Source organism: Macaca mulatta, chromosome 12 (assembly GCF_049350105.2).
Source record: "Macaca mulatta isolate MMU2019108-1 chromosome 12, T2T-MMU8v2.0, whole genome shotgun sequence".
Classification (NCBI taxonomy): Eukaryota; Metazoa; Chordata; class Mammalia; order Primates; family Cercopithecidae; genus Macaca; species Macaca mulatta.
This window is the reverse complement of record NC_133417.1, coordinates 119,039,080-119,052,777: the sequence shown is the minus strand read 5'-3', so window position 1 is coordinate 119,052,777 and position 13,698 is coordinate 119,039,080. Positions and strand designations below refer to the sequence as shown.

The following is a 13,698-nucleotide window of genomic DNA, read 5'->3' as shown; positions in this document are numbered from 1 at the left end:
AAATATGTGAATAGGTAGCTTGTACAGTGAAGAAAGAATATGAGGTATTTTGGAGAGGTCCATTTATTCACAATTCATAAATCAGCTCCTAAGGATAGAAGTTCTGTTTAACAGGATGCTGTCAGCTCTATTTCTGACTCAGGCAGGGAACTCAGGATAAAACGTGGCACTGTGAAATTGTTTAAACCACTAATCCAACTGCTTTCGCTTAGCGAGATATGTGGGGAATTACATGCTGTTTCACATAGTAAGCTGTGGTCATACAGAAGAAAATGCAACTCCAAGCGTTGGTGAACTGGACATTACTGTTACGAAGCAGTCCTCTGGTAGGTAAAGACCAACTAATAAATTATTAAGTAATGTAACATGAGTTTTACTGATCTAACATTATTAACCTGAATATTGATTACGTAACTCTGTGTTTTTGTTGGCCAAAGCTGGTCTAAATGGGCCAAAAATAGAACATGCCTGTGGATAAGGAAGTTCAACCACTGTATTTTTTATATTGTGCAAAAAACAAATCAAAAAGATGATTTTAAAATGGAATTCTGTTGATGTTTCTGGCCAAATTTGTTTTCCTTCTAAAACGTAATCTAAAATCTTAAAAAAATACGAAACATGCAGAATTCTCATTTTTATTAAAAAAATAGGATCAGTTTGGCACAATTTTAAAGAAATATTTACATTTTATGAGCTGAGAACAGCTAGATAACATACATTTTGAAGTAATTGAATTTGGTTTTCAGTTTATAACTATCTTCATCATTTACTGGGGATGAATTTTAGACACAATTTTACCAACTAATATTGATGGTTGCATATCATTTTTCCAACAGGATTTAGTATAATCCAGAAACAAAATTGCTTCTTCCCTTCGTAGCCCATTGTGTGGCTGCCAGTTTTATAACAATGTTTGAGCTATCTTTTTAAGTTCTAAAATTTGTATCAATGAAAAATATGATGATAGCTAACACTTATTGAGCATATGTGTGCCTAGCAATCATATTTGTGTTTTTCAGATATTATAACATTAGTCTTCACAATCAAACTACAAAGTAGACATCATTATCCTTTCTATTTCACAGAAGAGAAACCTGAAAAGACTAGCAACGGTGAAGCTAGCATTCTAAAACGGGCCACCCGTATGACCTCTACCTTGCACTGGGGTATGTTTATGTTCCCACTTTTTGGCAATGTAAGTTTTCTTCTTTCAGTAGTGCAAAGATTGCGCTAATGCACAGTCCCTGCATTGTTCCATTCATTTATCATTTTCAATGATTGATGAATCACTTTCAACAGCTACCAACACTTCCATCAGTCTACCAAGTAAATGCAAAGGGTGCTTTATCTTCCCGATATATAACCTCCATCTAGTGGTAAATATGTAATAATGATGAGTTACACAGTAATGAAAGTTATCCATGTCCTTCTTTAAAAAGATCTGGATAGACAAGTCCTACTGAGGAAATTAAAATCTTAGATATAAACAGAACCAATTCCACTGTAAACAATAGATAGAAATAATCGGTTATGTGTCTAGTATTATTTTGAGGAAATGCAGTGTTTTGAAGACTTGCACATTTTTAAATGTCTTCTGTTTGTATAGTCTGCATTATATTTGTATAAAACTTACAGGATTTCCACATTCATTTTTTGAGTTACAAATATGTAAGATGGTGTTAGTGTTGCAACAAAAAGTAGTCATTATTATTAAGGGGAAAAAAAAGAAAATATGTAGTCAACATTTAAAGAGAGTAAACACCAACTGGAGAAGTAATTAAGCTTCCATAGACAGATATTAGCTTGGACTCTTGCTCCTGTTTTGACTTTGGGGATTATCTACATTTTTACCTGTTTGGTTTTATGTTCCCCTCTTGAGCTATTTCCTGTAAGCACCATTCTGCTTTTCACTCATTAAGCTTCATGATATCTAGGTTTGACATTCACCTGGTAGATCTTATTAATAGTTTTTAGCTGTTCCAAAATCTATTCCCCTAATCAATTCCAACACATGGAACCTAACAATGTATGCAAACATATGTGTATTGACAGGTATAGTTGCTAGATTTATGCCACTTTTTAAAGTAAGCTTCAATATCTATTAGTATAATTTATTATATGATGTCCTCATAGTCAGTTCATTTATGTATTTCATGTTTTCCAAGTACAAATCTTACTTGGTCATTGTATATTGCTCTTTTTAAACATACAGCTGAATTTCATTTTCTGTATCATTTTTTAAAGTTTTGCATTCATAATAGTGAAATGGGTCTCGGGTTACCATGTGAGTACTATATCTGTTAGGTTTAAAATTATGCTTATGCTCTATTTTTAAAACCAGTAATGAATTTCTCTTTTATTTTTTTCTGTCCTTGGGCTAGATAATGAACCTAAAAATTACCTGTTTTATTCTAACACTCTTTTTTATTTTTTTGTTTGTTTGTTTGTTTTGGTAAGTTTCTAAAATCTCACTCATAAAACTGCTAAAGATGGGCATGCAAGGTAAAACTTTAAAACTCAGTTTCTTCAACTGTTTTTAATCTAGTCCAGGTTTTTCTTCCATCTTGATTTAGTATTGATAATGTTTACTTTCATAGAGATTTATTATTTCCTAAAAAATTGAAGTGCATATATATTCTAGTTTCTGTATATTCAGTACTAACTCCTTCCAAGCTGCTATTTATATTAATGTTTCCTCACTTATTAACATATTTTCAGCAGTTTTCTGGGATATCTAATGTATTGTAGCTTCTTCACTATTTTTCCCCTTGAGGACAGAAAACTTCTGAAATTACATATATATGTGCATGTATATATGTCTATTATTTGTATGTATATGGATATTTAATTTATATATAACTGTTTATATATTATATATATAAGTTCAGAAGTTTTCATCGATATATAACATATACATAAATATATATCTATTCTAATTTATTAATTTCTAATTTTCATTGATTTTTCTTTTGCTTTTTGTATTTCATTGTTTTTTTCAATTTGAATTCATAATCCGCTTATTTTCTTTTTTTCTTATTTAATGATAAAGAATTTAAAGCTATGAATTTTACTCTGAATACAGCTTTGGATACATCTCATAAATTTGGTAAGTGTTGTAGTTGTAATGTTTACCAACTATGTAATGAAAGTTTATAGTTCCTCTTCGACTCAGTATTCATTTACATGTGTCTTAATAATTTGTGATTACTCTCATTAATGGTTATTAACTTCATTTCACCTTTTATCATTGAATCTTGGTCATAAATTATGGGTTGTATAATTTATACTATGAGGAATTTATGCTAGATTTTGGGTAAAGAATTTATTCCTTTTTGAAAATTAAACCATAAATGAACTAAAAAATTTATATTCTCTCCTTGTACAGAGGTAAATATATACTATTAATTATATTTACTATCATATTAATTCTCCTAATTCCACTATAATTTTGTTTACTTGACAGATTAAAAGTTGAAAGAGGTACCTTGAAGTCTTTCTGATTATTATATATTTTTACTATCATCTTGTTTTATGATATTGTTTTATATATTTCGACATCATATTAGCTGGATTCTCAAGTGTCAGTTATCCCCTCAATTCATTTTTTTAACCTGTCACTCTTCTTTTGCCTGATATGAGTATTACTATGCCTGTTGTATTTATTATTAGGCACTTGAGATGTCGGCTATGATATGAGAAATAGGACAAAGAAGAATGATTGATGTCAGTCAAGGTGAACCACAATCATGTCAAAGATTAATTGACCTCCAAACAAAATGTGAATATGTCATCATTGCAGAAGAGACAGTGCTTGACAGTGTCAGCTACCATTGTAGTCAGGAATGCATCCAGCTGGAAGTTAGAGAAAACATTCAACTAGAAGCAACTGAAATTAAAAATAAAGGAAATGGGAAAAGCAAAGGAAAGAAAAAAAAGAAAAAGTTTATGTTTCTTGTGTGAAGTGTATAGGAGGAAAATAAAAGTTAGTATATACTGTGTCCACACTAGGGTTCCAAGAAAGCAGAATCAACCAGAGCCCAGAGCTGGACTCTGAAGACTATAATTGTATTCACTGAAGATTCAACTACAGATTAGAGTAAAATATTTAAGTCAAACTTATTTTAGGTTTGATTTTAAATTATAGACAAAGTATACCATCAGTTAGGAAATATATTATCTTCAGTAATTAACTATCTTTTCTTACTGACCAAATTACATAAACCAAACCAAAAATCAAATATTACAAATTTAAATTCTAGGAAACATAAATTTCAACAACTTTAAATCCATCAACATTATCTGTAGGTACATATATATTTTTTCATATTTATATGCTATTTAGTGTTGGTTTGCATACAAGGATTATAAAATGTTTGTGGTCTGAGATGTAAACACTTTCAGAATGTGTCTCACCACAAATAAACCAAAATAGACCTTGTTGTTGTTTTTAATAATTTTTTTTATTAATTCTACAAAAAGAACATTTGCTATTCAATATTTCTCATTTAAAAACACTTATGGTTATGTTTATTTTCTCCCCTTATATTTGTCTCATGCACTGAAAAAAAGCAAACAGTATAGCAGTATTTTACTACAATTCTGCCGTAAGAAATTGCTAAATGTAAATTCATATTATAAGTGAATAATGATGTATCTCACCTCATATTAATTTCAGTAATTGAACGGGAAAGAGGAAGATCTATTAAAAGGACCATTGCTGGTCAAACACTAATGAGAAAATCTCTGAGTCACTGGCTGTCATGGTAACAGGGCATTATCAAAATCTGATTAGTATGTCCAGTAGCTACATAAGCGATAGGCAATACTTCTAATTGTATTGTCGCTGCCTGCAACATGGGTTTTATGTTCCTAAGAGGTGAGAGGGTGGCAAGGCTCTGTTTAATTTACATACTGGATATGGAATACACTGCCTGTTCATAAATTAGGGTCAAACATCTAGTACTAAAGATAAATTATACTTTGGAAAGATATTCAGAAGTTAAAAACAAACTTAGTTTCCTCTTGTCATTAACTTACAAATTTCTAAATTTAAGTAAAAATGTTCTATCTAATTTCATAGACATTCATAGCAAAGATAAAAGAAAAATTGATTTTAAAAAGGAGTTGAGTGAAAACATGAAAATAAATCATAAGAAATCTTCCCAAGAACAAAATTTCCAAATAGAATGGTTTAGAAAAGCACAAAGAACTATGGGTTACCAAAAGTAGTCAGGCCAGAGAGTTTTAGAAAGAAGCAGATCCAAGAAGAATGATGAACAGAAAACAAGATTGGCAGTAGGAAGGGGCCACAAGGAACTATGGACAGTTTTCTATCTGTGTCTTTAAGAATGTTCTCCCTTCTGTGTCCTTGGTCTTTTAGGTATAAATGAATTTAGGTTCAGTGAATTTCAAAAATTACAGGGCCCAGTGTTTTCAGTACTACTTTGTTCTTTTTAATACCTTGAGTGTCACTGAATTTTTAAAGAAATTGATCACTGCTCTCTGATTCTTTTTGGTACATAAATTAACTCTAAAAGGAAAACTCCAAAGATTAACAAAAGTAAATTCTAGCATGCATTATTGACTAGAAATCTCTGTGCCTTGTCAGGGCTTGTGAGCACAAGGAATGTTAATAATGCTTGTCCTGAGAAGCTTATTCCTCTGGTTAAATGCATAAGTATGTGGACTAAGTTTTACACGTACCAAATATCAAAAACAGTCAAAAGTCAATATAATGAAAACCAAGGGGGAATTTGTCTATACACTTCGAAATTCAGTGCAGGATGTGTTGTTGCAGAAAGAAAAAGATCATCAAAGACAGCAGAGTGCGGAAACAGAGTAAACAAGCACGTTCCTAGAGAGATTAGGCTATTTCTAGGAGTCCTGTGCACTGACCTTGGATGGAAGCAGCAGTCTGAAAGCCAATCAGTGTGGCCAAATCCCGTGAGAAGCACGTTGCCTTTTGGAAGGCCCAACACCTTCCAGAGTCGGTCCTCGCCACAGGAGACTAGGATGTCTTTGTGGGGGTGCATGGAGACACTGCACAAGGAAAAAGAAAAAAGAGTTTTCAGGACGTGAATAAATGAAATGGCAGTGGTTATCCGATATTAGCAAGGCAGGATAGTTTTGAGAGTACTGGCCCCAAAAATAAGAGGAAGCAGGTTCTGTATCCCTGCTATAGCTCTAACACTAATAGCTTTCTGATCTCCATCAATCTAATCAGCTTCACTGGATCTCGGATTCCTCATTTGCAAGACAAAGTGGTTGGTTTAGGTGATTGTGCATATCTAATTCTGGTTTGAAAAGAGTAATTCTGGTTTTTCTTTAAGGGAAGAAAAATTATGCCAATGGCATGTTTATGTTGGGATATTTGGACCAGTGGTCATGGTTACTATAGAACATCAACATTCTTTTCAAACTATCATATGTCTTAAATCAGCCATTATCCAGGAAAAGATCATGAATCATAACCACATCATCATGGTTCTGTAATAAATACTATAAATGAAACATTAACTCCATGGCCCACTATCTACACAAAGTGAAGGAACTAAAATTCTATCCTAAAATACCACTTAAATTGGCTTCAGTCAATGCACGGTACACAAATTACAGTAATGAATTCAAGATTCAGAAGGCAATTCCCACTCCATACAGGCATAGAGGGAAATAAGAAAGAAGTATGTAAGATTAATGATTAACACATTAAGCACTATTATTTGAACTGGACTCTGATCACTGTGGCTATTTTAATACTGGAGCTTAACTATTTTAAAATCAAAGTATACAAGGTTAATGTCTGATATTTTATCTATGGTAATGCTTTAATCTTATTTATATAAAGTATCATCTATGCCTTACAATGTAATGGGAACAGATATGTCCAATGTTAAGCACCTATTAAAATTCCAACCTAAATATTAGTAACAAATTGTTCAATTTCAATTTGGCCATCTAAACTCAAAGACATAATACATTTACTTGCCTATGTAGTTCGGTAAGACATATGATGATTTAAAAAATAGCAATCACATGTTCATTTTTCCCTTAGTCTATTCTATAAATGGTCTCGTTCTTTTCTGCTGAAATATGGGTTTTAAGAAATACATTTCCCAAAGAAATCATGGCTCTAGTCCACACCAACATGGCTAACTAACTCCAGGCTTACATGAGAGCAAACCATATCTCGTTATTTATACCTTACATTAATATCATTAAACTCTAAAATTATCAACTGAAAAATTATTTTTAAATTAGACCTACACAGTTTTAGGAATTTACTGGCTTCAACATTAGCAGCATTCAGGTCAAAGCCATGTAACCACTATGGGCATGGCCTTCTTTCTAGTGAAACATTTTTTCATTTTTCTCCAGCATTTTGCTGCTCAAAATAAACACAGTGGAAGGGAAATTATTCATTTTGCAATTCATCATAATGTTGGTTTGTGACTTTCAGAAGGCCAATTTAAGTAAAGAATTTATTACTGCTCAAACCGGATAGAAGATACATTTATAGAACTTAATTAGAAGAAAAATATGATGAGAGGTAAAAAATGTCAGATTAAAATGAATTCTGTATTCAAATACACACAAGAAGGCAAACCGAATCCTTGAAGCTACTGAGTATGATGTATGTTGGCTCACAGCTTTCCTGGCAGACACACGCACACTTGACCAGATGATAAATTACCCTCTTTAAGTGAAGATAACTAAAATCATTGATGTTTTTACGAACTTTGAAAGATAAGTTTCCAAAATGACTTTTGTGAGAAGAGCTATTTGTAGAAGTTAAGGCAAAAATATAAATACAAACCCATTGATAGCTAATCAGTTTTGGAAGTACTTTTTTCTGACTCGTCTCATCCCCTCCACTTTGTGGCCTCCTCTGTGACGCCTTAAACAACTTTGACTCCCATTCCACATGGACTGATCCTCCTAATCACACTCTGATTCCTTTGTCCATGTATTCCTTTTCTAACACTGGCATAGATACATACATGTACACACATGCATGTGTGTGTATATACACACATATATACACATGTATACATATATACACATATATACATATATACACATGTATACATATATACACATATATACATGCATATATACACACAGATATATATATATATATCTGTAAATGACTTTGTGGATAATTCTATACACATTTCAGCCAGGCATAAAATGCTCTTTAGCTGAATAGAAATATTTTCAGCATATATAGAAAGGAATTTAATGCTTTGATAATACATTAATAAATACATGATTTTGAATTATTCATGGAATAAGTGCATCAGCAAATGGTGGACATAGCGATAAAGAACCCCAGTGAGGAGTTCCAAATCTCAGTTCAAATCACCCCTGTGGGAGGGAAGCACAGTTAAAGGGCCGTGGACCAGAAATATTTTCCCACATACAGAAACTGTTATTCTCAACTCCATAATGAGACATAATGTCATCATCATCATCATAATTAACTAACGGTAATGATACTTAACATTGAAAATTTAATGTGCCCCATACCTGGTACTAAATGCTTAGTTCTTACAAATTAAATGAAAGCTCAAAAGAGTCGGGGTTCATATCTGTGTTGCTTGCTGTATGCTCAACCCCAATAGTGGCTGGCACATAGTAGCTATTCAATAAATATTCATCAAATACATGACTTAGTGATTGATGTTGGTACTATCAGTATTGTTATTTTATGCCATAAATAGAGTTAGTAGAAATGCCATGTAAATTGCCCAAGCTTACCTTTGGTAGTGAATGGAAACCAACTTTGAACCCAGTATGACTTGGCTTTAAGACTCATAATTTTAGCTACTCCTACTTAGTATGAATATTCAATCATTTGTTATTTCTATGTGTACTAGAAACATCAATAATTCCTGTTACAGAGCTTGGATGTAACTATTATCATACCCAGTAAATGCTTAAGTCATTTAGTCATTATTAAACCCTGAGGTGAAGAACCAATTTAGGAATTGTCAGCGTATTGTATCAGAGCTCAGTACCACCAGACACAATAGTCTTAGAGGGGTTAGAAGACCCTGCTCTTTACAGTTAATATGCTCTGGTACTGCAGGAGAAACCAAGGGAGGAGAGCCTCTCCTACAATTTGTCTACATAAGTTTCTGTGCAGATGTACATGCTGCACTTAACAAGATCTTTAAGATCTTTATTTTCTTGTGCTAATAGTACAAGTCCAGTATTACACATCAAGGTGTCTGAGGGCATTGACTTTTTTTTTTTTTTGAGACAGAGTCTCGCTCTGTTGCCCAGACTGGAGTACAGCGGTGCAATCTCAGCTCACTGCAACCTCCCCCTCCCAAGTTCAAGCAATTCTCCTGCCTTAGCCTCCTGAATAGCTGGGATTACAGGCACATGCCACCACATCCGGCTAACGTTTGTGTTTTTAGTAGAGACGGAATTTCACCATGTTTGTCAGGCTGGTCTCAAACTCCTGACCTCTTGATTCACCCACCTCGGCCAGCCAAAGTGCTGGAATTACCGGCATGAGTTACTGCGCCCGGCTGAGTTTTTATCTTTTATTTTCATAGAGGTCTCTAAAAATAAATGTAGAACAATACTTAATAATCATTGATTCCATAGGCTTTTAATTCATTAAAAATTTACCCAGTTACACTCAGGGCTCAACTTTGTTTACCTCTGAATCAGTCTTTTGAAGAAGCTGAAGAATAGGAGTACTAACTAATACTTTATAGGAGTCAGTTCCTCTTCCCAAAATTGCATACATAAATTCATTCAGTGGCTATAATACAGGCATACCTTGAAGATACTCCAGGTATCAGACAATCTTGGTTTCAGACAATCTCAATAAAGTGAATATCACAATAAAGTAAGTCAAACTTTTTGGTTTCCTAGTACATATAAAAGTTATGTTTACCCTATACTATAGTGTATTAACTACATAATAGCATTATGTCTCAAATGACAATGAAAAAATACTTTATTGCTAAAAAATGATGATCATCTTAACATTCATCCAGTCATAAGCTTTCTGCTGGTGGAGGGTCTTGCCTTGATGTTGATGACTGCTGACCAATCAGAGTTGTGGTTCCTAAAGGCTAGATGGTTGTAGCAATTTCTGAAAATAAGACAACAATGAAGTTTGCCACATTGATGTACTTTTCATTTCAAAAAGATTTCTCAGTAGCATGTGATACTGTTTGATAGCATTTTATCCACAGTGAAACTTCTTTCAAAATTGGAGTCAACCCTCTCAAACATCTTTATCAAATATGTTTATGAAATATTTTAAATTCTTGTTATTTCAACAGTATTCACAGCATCATCACCAGGAGTAGATTCCATCCCAAGAAACTACTTTCTTTGCTTATCAATAAGAAGCAACTCTTTATCCATTCAAGTTTTATCATAAAATTGCAGCAATTGAATCACATTTTCAGGATGCACTTCTAATTATGGTTATTTTTCTATACCTATCACATCTGATGTGACTTCCTCCACGGAAGTCTTGAACCTCACAAAGTCATCCATGAGGGTTGGCATCAACTTCTTTCAAACTTCTGTTAATGTTTATATTTTGATCTCTTCCTATGAATCATGAAAGTCTCTTTCCAGAAGGTTTTCAATTTACTTTGCCCAGATCCATCAGAGGAATCACTGTCTATGGCAGCTATAGCCTTACAAAACGTATTTTTTAAAAAATAAGAATTGAAAGTTGAAATTACTCATTGATCCCATGGGATGCAGAATTGATGTTCTGTCAGCAGGCATGAAAATAACATTTGTCTCCTTGTACATCTTCATCACAGTTCTTGAGTGACCAGGTGCATTTTCAATGAGAAGTAGTATTTTGTAAAGAATCATTTTTTTTTTTTTGAACAGTAGATCTCAAAGGTGGGCTTAAAATATTCATTAAACCATGCTGTAAACAAATGGGCTGTCATCTGGGTTTTGTTGTCACATGTGGAAAATAGATTTAACATAATCTTAAAGGTCCTAGGATTTCCAAAATGGTCAATGAGCATTGGCTTCAACTTAAAGTTACCAGCTGCATTAGCCCCTAACAAGAGAGTCATCCTGTCATGTGGAGTGTTGAAGCAAAGCATCGACTTCACCTTTCTAGCTTTAAGAGTTTTAAATAATATATTCTTCCAATAAAGGGCTGTTTATGCTGAATAATTTTTTTTTGTTTTTTTGTTTTTGAGATTAGAGTCTCTCTCTGTCACCCAGGCTGGAATGCAGTAGAGTGATCTCGGCTCACTGCAACCTCCGCCTCCCGGGTTCAAGCAATTTTCCGGCTTCAGCCTCCTGAGTAGCTGAGATTAGCCACCCGCCACCATGCCTGACTAATTTTTGTATATTTGGTAGAGACAGGGTTTTGCCATGTTTGCCAGGCTGGTCTCTAATTCCTGACTTCAGGCCACCCATCCTCCTTGGCCTCCCAAAGTGCTGGGATTACAGGTGTGAGCCACCACACCCTATGCTGATGATTTTTTAGTTTAGTCACCTTCATTATCTTAGCTACATCTTCTGGATAACTTGTTATAGCTTCTACTTCAGCACTTGTTGCTTCACCTTACACTTTTATGTTATGGAGATAGCTTCCTTCCTCAAACCTCATGAACCAAACTCTGCTAGCTTCAAACTTTTCCTTTGCAGCTTTCTCACTTACCAGCCTTTGTAGAACTGAAGAAAGTTAGTTAGGGCCTTGCTCTGGATTTGGCTTGGGCTTAAGGGAATGTTGCGGTTGGTTTCATCTTTTATATAGACCATTAAAACTTTCTCATGTCAGCAATAAGGCTGTTTTGCTTTCTTGTCATTTGTGTGTTCATGGTAGACCTTTTAATTTCTTTCCAGAACTTTTCTCTTGCATGCACAACTTGGCTAGCTGTTTGGCTTAAGAGGCCCAGCTTTCAGTCTTTCTCAGCTTTCACCATACCTTCCTTACTACACTTAATCATTTCTAGCATTTAATTTGAGAGACATGCAACTCCGCCTTTCACTTGAACATGTAGAGACCACTGTAGGGTTATTAAGTGGCCTCATTTCAATATTGTTGTGTCTCAGGCAATAGGGAGGCCTGACAAAGGGAAGAGAAATGAGGAAATGGCCAACATGTGGAACAGTCAGAACAAACCAACATTTATCAATTAAGTTTGTGGTCTTATATGGGCGTGGTTCTTGGCATCCCAAAAGAATTAAAATAGTAATGTCAAAGATCACCAATCATACATCGCCATAACAGACATAACAGTAATGAAAAAGTTTGAAATATTGGAAGAATTATCAAAACGTGGCACAGAAATATGAAGTGAGCTCACACTGTTGGAAAAAAATGGTGCTAATAAACTTGCTGCATGCAGGGTTGCCACCAACCTTCATGATGTGGTTTGGCTCTGTGTCCCCACCCAAATCTCACCTTGAATTGTAATACTCCCCACATGTCAAGGGCAAGACCAGGTGCAGAAAATTGAATCACAGGGGTGGTTTCCCTCATGCTGTTTTCATAATAGTGAGTTCTCATGAGATTTGATTGTTTCATATGGGGCTTCCCTCTTCACTCTGCTCTCATTCTCTCTCTCACTACCTTGTGAAGAGGTGCCTTCAACCATAATTTTAAGTTTCTTGAGGCCTCCTCAGCCATGCAGAACTATGTGTCAATTAAACCTCTTTCCTTTATAAATTACCCAGTCTTGGGTATGTCTTTATAGCAGCGTGAGAATAAACTAATAATGTAAATTAGTACCACAGAGAGTGGGATGCTGCTGTAAAGATACCTGAAAATGTGGAAGCAACTTAGAAACTGGGTAACAGGCAGAGGTTGGAACAGTTTGGAGGACTCAGAAGAAGACATGAAGTTGTGGGAATATTTGGAACTTCCTAGAGACTTGTTGAATGGCTTTGACTAAAATGCTGCTATTGATATGAACAATGAAGTCCAGGTTGAGGCGGTCTCAGATGGAGATGAGGAACCTGTTGGGAACTGGAATAAACGTGACTCTTGCTATGCTTTAGTAAAGAGACTGGCAGCATTTTGCCCCCGCCCTGGAGATCTGTGGAACTTTGAACTTGAGAGAGATGATTTAGGGTATCTGGCAGAAGAAATTTCTAAGCAGCAAAACATTTGACTTGAGTGCTCTTAAAAGCATTCAGTTTTGTGCATTCACAAAGATATGGTTTGGAATTGGAACTTATGTTTAAAAGGGAGGCAGAGCATACAAGCTCAGAAAATTTGCAGCCTGATGATGAGATAGAAAAGAAAAACCCATTTTATGAGGAGAAATTCAAGCTGGTTGCAGAAATTTGCATAAGCAATGAGGAGCCAAATGTTAATCACCAAGATGATGCGGAAAATGTTTCCAGGGCATGTCAGAGGTCTTCACAGGACTCCTTCCCATCACAAGCTCAGAGGCCTAAGAGGAAAAAATGGTTCCATGGGCCATGCTCAGGGCCTTGCTGCTTTGGGCAGTCTTGGGACTCAGTGCCAGGGGTCAACATACAGCTCAGGCCTTTGCTTCAGAGGGTGCAAGACCCAAACCTTGGCAACTTACATGTGTTGGGCCTGCAGGGGAGCAGAAGTCGAGAATTGAGGTTTGGGAACCTCTGCCTAGATTTCAGAAGATGTATAAACATGTCTGGATGTCCAGGCAGAAGTTTGCTGTAGGGTGGATTCCTCATGGAGAACCTCTGCTAGGGCAATGTGGA

General features: G+C 34.9%; 1 protein-coding gene across 5 annotated transcripts in view; it reads right to left on the bottom strand.

Annotated features, from left to right (window-relative positions):
* The window catches only part of SPAG16 (sperm associated antigen 16), a 1,158,987-nt gene that overhangs the window by 576,243 nt on the left and 569,046 nt on the right, over positions 1–13,698 (bottom strand). For all 5 annotated transcript variants that reach the window (XM_077956655.1, XM_001082826.5, XM_077956652.1 and 2 more), the window contains one exon: positions 5,896–6,039. In XM_077956655.1, the coding sequence (XP_077812781.1) occupies positions 5,896–6,039 (144 nt within the window). The remainder of the gene's footprint in view (positions 1–5,895; positions 6,040–13,698) is intronic.